Source organism: Podarcis gaigeae (assembly GCF_964106915.1).
Source record: "Podarcis gaigeae genome assembly, chromosome: 12".
Lineage (NCBI taxonomy): Eukaryota > Metazoa > Chordata > Lepidosauria > Squamata > Lacertidae > Podarcis > Podarcis gaigeae.
In genome coordinates, this window is record NC_139688.1 from 8,446,423 (window position 1) to 8,459,032 (window position 12,610).

Here is a 12,610-nt window from a genome sequence, read left to right on the forward strand (position 1 = left end):
ATGCAATACGCGTTTGTGCGCACTGAAACAAAATCTTGAGAGGTGCAAGAAACCGACAGGGGAGCCGCCTGTGTCACGATCTGCAAGCAACCTTTGGGCTGGCCGCATAAACTCCTCTTCCTTAATGCCCTTTCCATTTTAGATCTTCGGTTCAAAGAACGACACTCCCTTTTCAAAGGAGGCTGATTGATTTCTATGAGAGGCGGCCGGGCGAGCGAAGTGGTGGCTTGCAGAGCACGATGGCAGATGTCTGGAAATAGCTGATGGGTTCAGATCGGGAGGGAAAGGATGTACTTAGCATAAAGGTTAAAAGCAGAGAGAAGACATTAGGAAAGGGCCGTTTCAGGCCAGATATTGGAAAACGACCCCGCCCTGTTCCGTAGGATGCAGAAGAATGTACTTTGGCTAGGGCAAAGGAGACCCCAAGGGGGACATTTTGTGGAACGGCTGAGAGGGGGGAAAAAACCAAAACAAATGAACATTATGATGATGATGGTCTGATGACTCCTGATTGTAACCCATAAGCTTAAGCGTGGAGGCTTTAGGTTGTCCCTCGCTGCCAGGGTTTCAACATACCACTCAGCCCCGAGAACTGAAAGCAGAGGCGGAGAAATGCAGAAACTGAAAATTAATTCAAAGTCTTCAACAGCTTTGGCCCTGTACACCTGAAAGAGCATCTCCACCCCCGGTGTTCAGCCCAGACACCAAGGTCCAGCTCCGAGGACCTTCTGACTGTTCCCACACTGCAAGATGTGAGGTTACAGGGAACCAGGCACAGGGCCTTCTCGGTAGTGGCACCCGCTCTATGGAACACCCTCCCAGCAGATGGCAAAGAGATAAGCAATTACAGTGGTACCTCGGGTTACATACGCTTCAGGTTACAGTCGCTTCAGGTTACAGACTTTGCTAACCCAGAAATAATACCTCGGGTTAAGAACGTTGCTTCAGGATGAGAACAGAAATCACGCGATGGCGGTACAGCAGCAGTGGGAGGCCCCGTTAGCTAAAATGGTGTCTCAGGTTAAGAACAGTTTCAGGTTAAGAATGGACCTCCAGAACAAATTAAGTACGTAACCAGAGGTAACACTGTACACAACTTTCTTTAGACATCTGAAGGCAGCCCTATATCAGGAGGTTTATATATGTTTGATGCTTCATTGTGTTTTTGTGTATGTTGAAAGCCGCCCACAGCGGCTGGGGCAATCCAGTCAGATGGGCGGGGTACAAATAATAAAAATATTATTATTCTTCATCCCAGGCTGACGACAGTTTGAGCTCATGATTTGGGACAGAAGTAGTGACCAGCAGAGAAGTGAGCCGTAGGCTCCCACCTGCTAAATTTAGGGATATTTGCTATGTCAACACCTGCCCATCTGACGCAAGGTAGGCTAGTCTTTGGGACGCGGGTGGCGCTGTGGGTTAAACCATAGAGCCTGGGACTTGCCAATCAGAAGGTTGGCAGTTCGAATCCCTGTGACGGGGTGAGCTCCTACCAACCTAGCAGTTCGAAAGCACGTCAAAGTGCAAGTAGATAAATAGGTACTGCTCCGGCGGGAAGGTAAACGGCATTTCTGTGCGCTGCTCTGGTTCGCCAGAAGCGGCATAGTCATGCTGGCCACATGACCCGGAACTGTCTGCGGACAAATGCCGGCTCCCTCGGCCAGTAAAGCGAGATGAGCGCCGCAACCCCAGAGTCGGTCACGACTGGACCTAATGGTCAGGGGCCCCTTTACCTTTACCTTTAGGCTAGTCTTTGCCAACCTGGTGGCCTCCAGTAAGCCCAGCCAACCCAGCTCAACTGCCCAACTGGTGCTTGGCCTGCAAGGCTGTTGATCTGACACCCGGCACTGTGTCCTCAAATGCTCCCAAGAAGCACCCAAATTAGCTGCAAATTAAGATCTTGCTTCCTCTTTCCTCGCCCGTAAGTGACCAACACCAAGAAGTGCCCAGATTAGCTGTGAGTGATGTAAGGTTTCGCTTCGCCTTTATCTGCTTCCCTGCAAGTCACCAACACCCTTCCGAGGAGACGGAAGAAGGTTAACATCCTACACTGTCCCAAAGGCAGAGGAAGAACGCCAAAGGCCTCTCTTTCATGTCTGATGCTTTGATTTGATGTTTAGTCTTCTCAAATAGGGAGATCTTTTGAGCAGACCAGCAGTGGGAACACCAAGAAGACTTATCTCTCACACAGAGGCCTGCTATTGTCTAAAATTCCAAATGGCGTCTTCATCTGAAATGCGGATGTTTCAGATTTAGAATGTGCGTGGAAGGGATTTTGATCTTATCCCCCTTTCGGTTTACTTCAGGGGGGTGAGTATTGGGAGTGACATTGCAGCCCTGATGAATTTAACCAACTTAATTTTGCTTCATTCTTGAGGAAATCATTCTTAAGGAAATCATTCTGAAGGAAATCAGCCCTGAGTGCTCACTGGAAGGACAGATCCTGAAGCTGAGGCTCCAACACTTGGGCCACCTCATGAGAAGAGAAGACTCCCTGGAAAAGACCCTGATGTTGGGAAAGATGGAGGGCACAAGGAGAAGGGGACGACAGAGGACGAGATGGTTGGACAGTGTTCTCGAAGCTACCACCATGAGTTTGACCAAACTGCGGGAGGCAGTCTTTTCTCGTGAGGTGGCCAAAGTCTTGGTGCCTCAGCTTCAGGATCTGTCCTTCCAGTGAGCACTCAGGGCTGATTTCCTTCAGAATGGAGAGGTTTGATCTTCTTGCAGTCCATGGGACTCTCAAGAGTCTCCTCCAGCACCATAATTCAAAAACATCAATTCTTCGGCAATCTGCCTTCTTTATGGTCCAGCTCTCACTTCCATACACCACTAATGGGAAAACCATAGCTTAGGTATTCATTATTTTAATCGGGAGGAGTTAGCAGTCAGCAGCGGTCAAACTTAGCTTATTGCAGCTTCTGGGAGCTCATGGACGAGAGTTACTAACAGGCCTCTGAAGCAAGGGCATTTGCAAGGGCATTTTGCAGGGGAATTTAAGGGGGAGGCAGAGAGTACTGTCTCACGGAGTACATAGGGCCAAGAGACATGGGGGTGGGGGGAACCGATGCAGTGACCTGTGCCATGTTTGTTTATGCAGAGGGTGTTTATGCACTTGTGCACAGCAACACACTGCTTATGCGGAGAGTCCGTCCGGCTTCCTAGCCCTCCCCAAACGCACCCGGCCCGTCACGAACAACGTGTGTTTTGCAAGTGCAAAAAATACATATGGCTTGACCCTCAAGGACAGTATCCATTACCCTCTCAGTCAACACGGGCGCTGCAATTTGGACTTTATCTCCCTTTAATGAGGTCAAGACCAGGAAGACCCCTTTTCCCCTTCCAACAATAGAGGGGGATTAGCATTCAGCTTAGGGTGGAAAACAGGCCGGCTCTCACCAGCGTCAACTCACCACGTATCGCTGTTCCTGCTGCTGTCTCCAAAGATAAGATGTCGCAGGAGGCAGGCTTGGACTACTGCCAGGACCCCGCACGGCCCACCCTAGACAGCGGCAAAAGGCAAGGGACGGAGAAAAACAATGAGCGCCGTTTGAAGCTGGTGAGAAGCTTGCACGGGTTGCAACCCTCTTCAGCTCCACCTAGTCTCCCACCTCGTTTCCCTTTGTTTTCTGTGTTTTTAACCGCCGTGGCCCAAATGTCGTGGACGTTGTGACTGGCTGAAAATTCTGCGCTTGTAATTAAAAGGTTGCGTCCCTGGATGTTTTCCCAAAGAAGAAAACCTCAGAACAGTATGCGTGGGTGATGCCAAGATCTGGAGCATGTGGTTGATTTGTTCTGTCGTCGAGTGGTGAAGCAGGGGTCTGATTTCTCTCGGTGGCCAGGTGGCCTGGGAGCAAACAGCTGGAGCAAAAGAGCTCAAATATCCCGGCCAGGAGGAGATTCTAACCCTGGTCTCCCCGTCTGTATCCTCCTATGTCTTACTATTAAAGGTAAAGGATCCCTGACCATTAGGTCCAGTCGTGGCCGACTCTGGGGTTGCAGCGCTCATCTCGCTTTACGGGCCGAGGGAGCCAGCATACAGTTTCCAGGTCATGTGGCCAGCATGACTAAGCTGCTTCTGGCGAACCAGAGCAGCGCACGGAAACGCCGTTTACCTTCCCGCCGGAGCGGTACCTATTTATCTACTTGCACTTTGACGTGCTTTAAAACTGCTAGGTTGGCAGGAGCAAGGACCGAGCAACAGGAGCTCACCCCGTCGCAGGGATTCGAACCACCGACCTTCTGATTGGCAAGTCCTAGGCTCTGTGGTTTAACCCACAGTAGTGCCACCCGCGTCCTAAGTCTTACTCTTAGGAGGTCAGTAATGGGTCCTCAGACCCAGCACATGGGACACTGATACGAAGTCCTCTTCCTTAAGGCAGCCAACTGGGCAATGTTTGGAGGGTTCAGACTGGGAGACCAGGGTTCGAATCTCCACCTGGCCAGTGCGCTCACTAGGTGATCTTGGGCCCATCACTATCTCTCAGCCTAATCCACCTCACAAGGCTGTTGTGGGGCTTAAATAAGGAGAGGGGAGAACCACGCACACCCCCTTGAGCTCCCCGGAGGAAAAGGTGGGGCATAAATATAATAATCAAATAATAAACAGATAAATAAACAAACAGGCTATGGAGATGCAAAAGCATATGTCTGGAGATCACACAATTTTAAAAAAATTCATTGCTTTCATGAGGAAATATTTATAAATGCGTTTTTTTAGGATATGTTAGGCTTGGCTAAGAGCGAAAAACTATTTCGTTTTGTAAGTGATCGCCACAATCCTAAATGCAACAGAGGTAGGAAATCTCTGCCCCACTCCAGGTACTCATGGACCCCCAACTACCACCAGCCCTACCCAGAATGGCCAGCAGCCAGGGATCATGGGAGCCGAGGTCTAGAAATACACGGAGCACGATTCTGCTCTGTGCATGAATATTCGGAGGGGAATGACTGTACGGAACTTTCTGTGTCCTGGAGTCACAGATGATCTGCTCTTGTCCCAGAAGTGGGATCGGTGCCTCAGGAATTCTGCGCATGCAACTGTTTGCCACAGCTTCCGCTTCCTTCAGCTGCTTTGTGCATCCCGTGCCCCCAACTCTATGACCAAGGCATGAATGTGCATTGCTGCCAAAGAGCAAAGACAGTATTTTGTGTGGTCACCAGTACAGCCGCATCAAGATGTGCGGTGATTTATGCACAAGCAGAATTGACTGAGCCTAGGGTTCTATCCAGATGAAAGTCCCCTTGTATACTATTGCACTAGTGCCATTCCAATGGGGCTGGCCTAGGACAGAGCCCCCCCCATTTCCCCCATAAATTGTGCCCCCAGTGGCTTCAAAATCCTGTCTTCAGACTTTACCTTTTTCTGCACAATGCCATACTTCAGCTGAGGGTTGTCGTTAAACATAAAGCTCTGTATTTTCCATTCCTCGCTGAAGCAGCCGAGGCTGGAGCCAAACAAAAGGATCTTCAGGTCCTTGATTTAAACGAGGAGGGGAAACATGAGATTAAGAATTTTTAAAAGGGAAGGACAGACCTCCTGTTCTTTTAGAAATCTAATTCTTCATTCTGGGGGGTGCACAAAAACTCCCAACAAATAAATTTTCAGGGACGGCCTAAGGGCGATTGCGTGATCCAAACAGTTAGGATTCCAGCCAGCCACACCCTATTTCAGGGAACTCCATTCCATTCTCTCTTCCCCTGCATTATAACCCCCCCCCCCCCAGTCAGCATTCTGAGCCCCTGATTCCTGCAGGGATTTCCAAGCAGGAAGGAGAAACCTAGTGGCACGCTGCCCGAGCCTGTCTCGCCACACTCGTAAATTTAATAAAAATAAATGGCGTATACAGTTGTCCTGATTAACTCCAAGGAGTCGTTTTTTCCTTCCCTCGCAATGTTCCTTCGGCATAAATGGCTCTGTGTGTGTGTGTGTGTGTGTGTGTGCGCAACAGAATGAGGCTTTTTGGCTGCAGACCCACTTGGGACTCAACCAGTCTTCCATTATCTTCAGGAAGGCTGTGCCAAGCCTAATTGTTAAAAGAAAATGGAACCCACTGCAGCTGGGGGGGGGGGCAGAAAATTAATTTAAAGTTGAAAAGCTTTTTTTCCAAGGGTGTTTGTGGGACTTGCTATCAAAATATTACAGCGTGGAGCTCTCCTGCTGTTCACGCTACGGTTTCTTACCCACCCTTTGCCATAAAATCCCAGGATGGGTTCCACCAGTTTGGCTCCTCGTACATTTCTGAGCACAATTCCAAGTATTGGTGCTGACCTTTAAAGTCCTAAATGGCCTTGGCCCAGTATACCTGAAGGAGCATCTCCACACCCATCGTCCAGCCTGGACACTGAAGTCCAGCACCGAGGGCCTTCTGAAGGTTCCCTCTCTGTAAGAAGTGAGGTTACAGGGAACCAGGCACAGGGCCTTCTCGGTAGTGGCGCCTGCTCTATGGAACACCCTCCCATCAGATGGCAAAGAGATAAGCAATAATACGACTTTCTTTAGACATCTGAAGGCAGCCCTGTGTCAGGAGGTTTATATATGTTTGATGTTTCATTGTGTTTTTGTATATGTTGAAAGCCAACCAGAGAAGCTGGGGCAATCCATTCAGATAAGCAGGGTACAAATAATAAAAATATTATTTTTCGTCCTGTCTCAGATTGAATTGTACGTTTCTGGTAAGTTCCCTTGAATCCCTCTTAAAAGAGTAAAGATGCCACAACCTTATTGAAAGTCAATAAAAGAAGTTTACTCACATCAGTTCACAGTTGGATTCCTGAAGGCAGACAAGTATGTACATGTGGATCTACCCCATATGGGGGAATAATCCCAGTGCTTCTGCTAGCTGAGAGCTAGCAGGGCAGTCCTAGCTGAAAGCTGGTCAAACGAAGAAGGAAGTCAGAAAGTGTGCTGCGTGACTCATCCTTTTGTAACCTGGACAGGTAAGGTCATGCCCACCTTGCAAAAGGAATTATGCTCCAGCCAGGAGGAACAGGAAGTTTTGAACATTCCCCTGCATGTCTTCTCTAGCATTACAAGGAATGTTGTACTTGATTGCTTCTCATGGATCACATCCCACAGACACAACCTTTGATCTGCCCCAGCAGGGCTCCCATGTTCCCTGGTCTGGATAGATCATGGTCTGACTCCCTATAACACAACCGCAATTCCTCATGTTTGGAGATCTCAAGCAGGCATAGAGGATATTCCATTTAATCATACCTCAAGCTACAGTTGAAGGATGTGAGGTGGCCAACGTTTGAAGAACCTCTCTCCAAAGAGCTGGGCCTGAGACCTTCTAAATGTTGACCACACTGGGCTAGATTTGGGGGGGTGCTGGTCTGCTTCTGTGTACGACAACAGTCATTCGGCCTTTCCAACAGAATGTTCTGCATCGGCCACATCAATGTGTTTCTTACCCTTGCAAGATAGTAGTCAATGGGCTTTGACGTGACTTGGACAGCATGCAAAGCCGAAGAGTCATGGATCATGTAGACATCCTCCAAATTTTCTTCGTCTTCAACATCAACTGCGGAGGGCAAAGGAAAGGCTGTTTAATATCCAGAACTCATACTCAGAAACATGCAACCCCAAAACATTAGCTTTTGTGGCTTCGGCAAGTGAAGGCGCCCTCCGTTCTCTTCCAGTCTTTAAAGATGTGTTCCGTCTACATATCTGTCACGGCTGAAGAAGAAGAGTTTGGACTTGATATCCCAGTTTATCACTAACCGAAGGAGTCTCAAAGCAGCTAACAATCTCCTTTCCCTTCCTCCGCCACAACAAACACTTTGTGAGGTGAGTGGGGCTGAGAGACTTCAGAGAAGTGTGACTAGCCCAAGGTCACCCAGCAGCTGCATGTGGAGGAGCGGGGAAGCGAACCCAGTTCACCAGATTACGAGTCCACCGTTCTTAACCACTACACACAAGCATCACCCTCCAGGAATACTGATTTGACACGTACATAAAGTTCTGCTATAAAGAATTTGGATTTTCATTACATGAGCTTGACGTCATAGCGGGCAGCTCGATGAAGATGGAGTCCCAGTGTGCAGAGGCTCTAAGATACTACTGGAAGGAATTTTTTTATTTTGTTTCGACTACGGCAGACCAACACGGCTACCTACCTGTAAATGAAACATATGTTGTAGATATTTTCCCACATCTATTATGCTATTTTTGTGACATACAAATGACATGAGAAAACTTGCTATACTTATTTGTATAATGTTATTCTTGTTTATAAAGCCCAATAAAATAAATCAATAAAAATTTCTATCGGCCTCCAGAAATAGTGATGGATAAACATGTAAAATCCCTACCCTCGCAATAAGTGAGATAGTTGAGAACGGAAGAAGGTATACCTAGTTCCAGAGCGTCTTGGTTCAAGCTGTCTCTGCTGGGAGAGGACACAGGCATCTTTCTGGACAGAAACAAATTAAGCACACAGATGACCAAACAAGAGGCAATTTATCAGAAAGGCTGCTGTATAAACAGAGATAAACAACAACATTTCAGCAAGGAGAGCAGTTTTTCATCCACATTCTGTGCTCAGAAGGATGGGGGAGAAGGGGGCATCAAATCCCCCACCCCCCTCAACAAAATTCAGGGACTGTCAATTTCAGTTTCCCGATCTTAAATTCGGACCTCCACAGCAAATTTGCCATTTCTTCTTTAATCCTTGCAGAGATTTGCCAGCACTTCCAATTTTTCCCAATAAACCCATTCTCGTCCGCAGTTCCAACTAACGTATAGTGGTACCTCTGGTTAAGAACTTAATTCATTCTGGAGGTCCATGCTTAACCTGAAACTGTTCTTAACCTAAGGTACGACTTTAGCTAATGGGGCCTCCCTCTGCCACCGCACCGCCGGAGCACGATTTCTGTTCTCATCCTGAAACAAAGTTCTTAACCTGAAGCACTATTTCTGGGTTAGGGGAGTCTGTAACCTGAAGCATCTGTAACCTGAAGCGTCTGTAACCTGACAGGGCCTAACGTGGGGGTGCAGGGGGGGCGGCCGCACCAGGCGCAACATCTGGGGGGTAGGGTTAGGGGGCGCAAATCCACGGGTTAGGGGGCGCAAATTACTTGCATTGCCCCGGGTGCTGACAACCCATGCTACGCCACTGAACCTGAGGTACCACTGTACACATCTTAGCAAGCAGTCTCTCCTAATGCAATGCATTTTTGTAAGGTATTCCGCTATCACATTAGTTTTCATGCCCTGAATATGTGCATTTTTGTAACTTGGTTGAAAAACTGTGTCGCAAAAAATCAAGTAAGTGAGAATTCCAAAGGATAACTGTGTTTTGGTTTGCAAAGTGTGAATTGGGTAGCTTCTCACTGAAATGCAAACAAAATTAAATCCCCCCGTTCCCATTGGGGGGAGAAATACAACTTTTTTTGGGGGGGTAATGCCCTGCTGCCCTGTTTTCTCTGAAAAGCCCTTGCAGGCTATATGATGTAGCAACACACATATAGTTTCAATATCTGCCATTTTGGGATGCAGGAAATGGTTGCTACCGGCCTCCAGCTCTGGACAGGAGTCCAGATAATAATAATAATAATAATAATAATAATAATAATAATAATAATAATAATAATATTTTTTATTTATACCCCGCCCTCCCCAGCCAAGGCCGGGCTCAGAGCGGCTTACAAGCAATAATAAAAACAAGATGAATGGTTACAACTTAAAAACAAAAATAAAATACATTAAAATACATTAAATACATTTGCTACCGCAAATCCCGTCCCTGCAGGGGGAAAGTCAAAATTGCCCTTTCATTTTAGTATCTGCTAATAGAGTAGTGAAATGGAAGTGTGGGTACAATTTTAGCCTAGGGCCTTCAAAAAAACCAACAACCTCTTGACGACATGTTGTGCGTTGCAAGAAAGCTATGCGAAAATGATGTACCGATTGTATTTAACCCCTACTAAGATGGCAAAAATGTATAGGACAAGTACAAATACCTGCTGGAAATGTAAAGAAAAAGGAACCTTTTATCATATATGGAGGACTTGCAAGGTAATAAAAGCTTAATGGGAGATGATATATAATGAAATGAAAAAAATATGCTTAGAATAACCTTTGTTAAGAAATCAGAAGCTTTTCTATTAGGAATTATAGGTACCGATATCCGAAAGGACAACAGCCACTTCGATGCTACTAGCCCAAAGATGGAAGGAAGACAAGGTCTGTACCAAGTTGATGGTACTACGCCAAAATGTCAAAACTGACCAGAAAACTCAGAAACTAAGAGGACAAAAACTTTATAAAAGAATGGGGGAAATGTATAAGTTATTTAGGAGACCACTGTAAGCAGATGGAAACATGAGCAGGATTTTGATTTCACTGGCAGTGTGACAATCACCATGGATAATATGGTTTGATATAAAAATTGGAGTATGGAAGAAGATGCAGCAGAAAATGTTTAAAATGGGACCCCATGGAGAGGATAGGGAGGGGAGTCCTGAGATTCAGAGGAATCTCTTTATATGGATACACAGTGGTACCTCGGTTTACGAACTTAATCCGTTCCGGAAGTCCGTTCTTAAACCGAAACCGTTCTTAAACTGAGGCGCGCCTTCCCTAATGAGGCCTCCCACTGCCGGTGCCCTTCCACCGTTTGAAGTCCGTTCTTAGACTGAGGTAAAGTTCTCAAACCGGGACACTACTTCCAGTTTTGCGGAATTTGTAAACAGAATCGTTCTTAAACAGGGCTGTTCGTAAACCGAGGTACCACTGTACTTTTCGATGCTTTGTTTATAATTTTGTATTTGTAAAACCAGTAAAAATGATTTCCAAAAAAACCCCCAACCTCTTGTCACAGAGAACCTTTTAATTCTTATTTTGACTATTATTGCATGGTACATTGCACGGGCTCCTCCCTCCCTCGTTTTGCACATTGCGTTGTCTTCCCATCAAGCTGTTAAACCTACTTGGACCTGCTCCAGTTTGGTAACTGAAATTGGACCATATTCCTGGCATCTCTTTGTCTCCACGGAGTGAGGGAACCGTTTCCACACCCAGATGGGAGGAGAGACGGAGGTCGTTATCCCGGATATGGGATCCCACACATTCCCAGCTCAACAATGTCATCGCATCAGCAACTGCCGACTTGCAACATCCTCCCCATTCATACATTTCCCCTCCTGGCTCTTTAGCAGATGAGCAAAGCAGGGAACTCCCTTCGTGACATTCAGGACCTTCGTAGCAGAATACGTGGGGCTTTTTCTGGTGGGGGTGTGTGTCTCCTGGACCTCTGACTATTGGACTCCTTCTGTAACTTAAGAACATAAAGCTAGCACTCGTTTTCACCCTGGAAAGATATAAGGAATTGATTCAACAACGTGACTCAGTCAGGAGAATTGCAGCATGCATACACAATGGAGTATAAAATGAATCACCGGCATTAGCAATGACTCAAGGCAAAAAAAGAAAACCCCACCCAGCGAAGATCCGTGTTTTAAAAGACCAGTCATGGGATTGAATCAAATGGGTTGCAAATCAATAAAACTACATTGCAGTGGGATAACCTTTGGGACGCGGGTGGCGCTGTGGGTTAAACCACAGAGCCTAGGACTTGCCGATCAGAAGGTCGGCGGTTCGAATCCCCGCAACAGGGTGAGCTCCCGTTACTCGGTCCCTGCTCCTGCCAACCTAGCAGTTCGAAAGCACGTCAAAGCGCAAGTAGGTAAATAGGTGCCGCTCCAGCGGGAAGGTAAACGGCGTTTCCGTGCGCTGCTCTGGTTCGCCAGAAGCGGCTTAGTCATGCTGGCCACATGACCCGGAAGCTGTACGCCGGCTCCCTCAGCCTATAGAGCGAGATGAGTGCCGCAACCCCAGAGTCAGCCACGACTGGACCTAATGGTCAGGGGTCCATTTACCTTTATGGTAACCTTTGGCAAGGATATCAAAAAGGTAAAAGGTAAAGGACCCCTGCACAGTTAAGTCCAGCCAAGGGCGACTGTGGGTTCGAATCCCACAGTGCTCTTATTCCTTTCCTGATAAGTCCATTCAGGATTGGCCTTGACTCAACAGGGTCAGATTCCACATAGTGATTTTATACAGTTCATAATGCAAATATTCCCCATCTTGTAATGTTCAGTTATATTACGAGATGAGCAGTTTTCCTGAACTTCTTCAACACAAAATGCAGAACAAGCTTGTGCATGTGTGCCATCAGCAGGGTGTCTTGGGAAATGTAGTCTCTCAAGGTACCTGAGAGTGACCTTGGGCCAGTCGCTGCCTCTCAGCCGAGCCTACCTCGCAGGATTGTTGTGGAGATCAGTTAGGAAGGAGAGTACCTAATGAGCTCCTTGGAGAAAAGGGTGGAGCATGGATGCAAGAAACAGACAAATAAATAAGTGTGCGCCAGGGTACAGCAACACAACTGTGGCATCTGCACACTGCCTCCCAGTCAACACAATGCAAAAACCAAGAAACAAGAGGGTTTCTGGGGCTGGGAAAGATTTGCAAGGACTTTAGCACTGCTTCCCGATCAGCAGATGATCTCGCAATCGCAACTATTGTATACATAGCACGCATGGGTTGGTGGAGCAGGAAAATGCACAGTTCCCGCATGTTGTAAGAAGGAAGCAATCCATCACATTA

At 47.1% G+C, this 12,610-nt stretch overlaps 1 protein-coding gene across 1 annotated transcript in view; it reads right to left on the reverse strand.

Moving 5' to 3' along the window:
* Positions 1–12,610, reverse strand: part of MINDY4 (MINDY lysine 48 deubiquitinase 4) — a 97,639-nt gene that overhangs the window by 61,167 nt on the left and 23,862 nt on the right. The window contains exons 6-9 of the mRNA XM_083704073.1: positions 8,359–8,417; positions 7,417–7,526; positions 5,360–5,476; positions 3,414–3,502 (exon numbers count right to left, since the gene is read on the reverse strand). Coding sequence (XP_083560199.1) covers positions 3,414–3,502; positions 5,360–5,476; positions 7,417–7,526; positions 8,359–8,417 — 375 coding nt within the window. The remainder of the gene's footprint in view (positions 1–3,413; positions 3,503–5,359; positions 5,477–7,416; positions 7,527–8,358; positions 8,418–12,610) is intronic.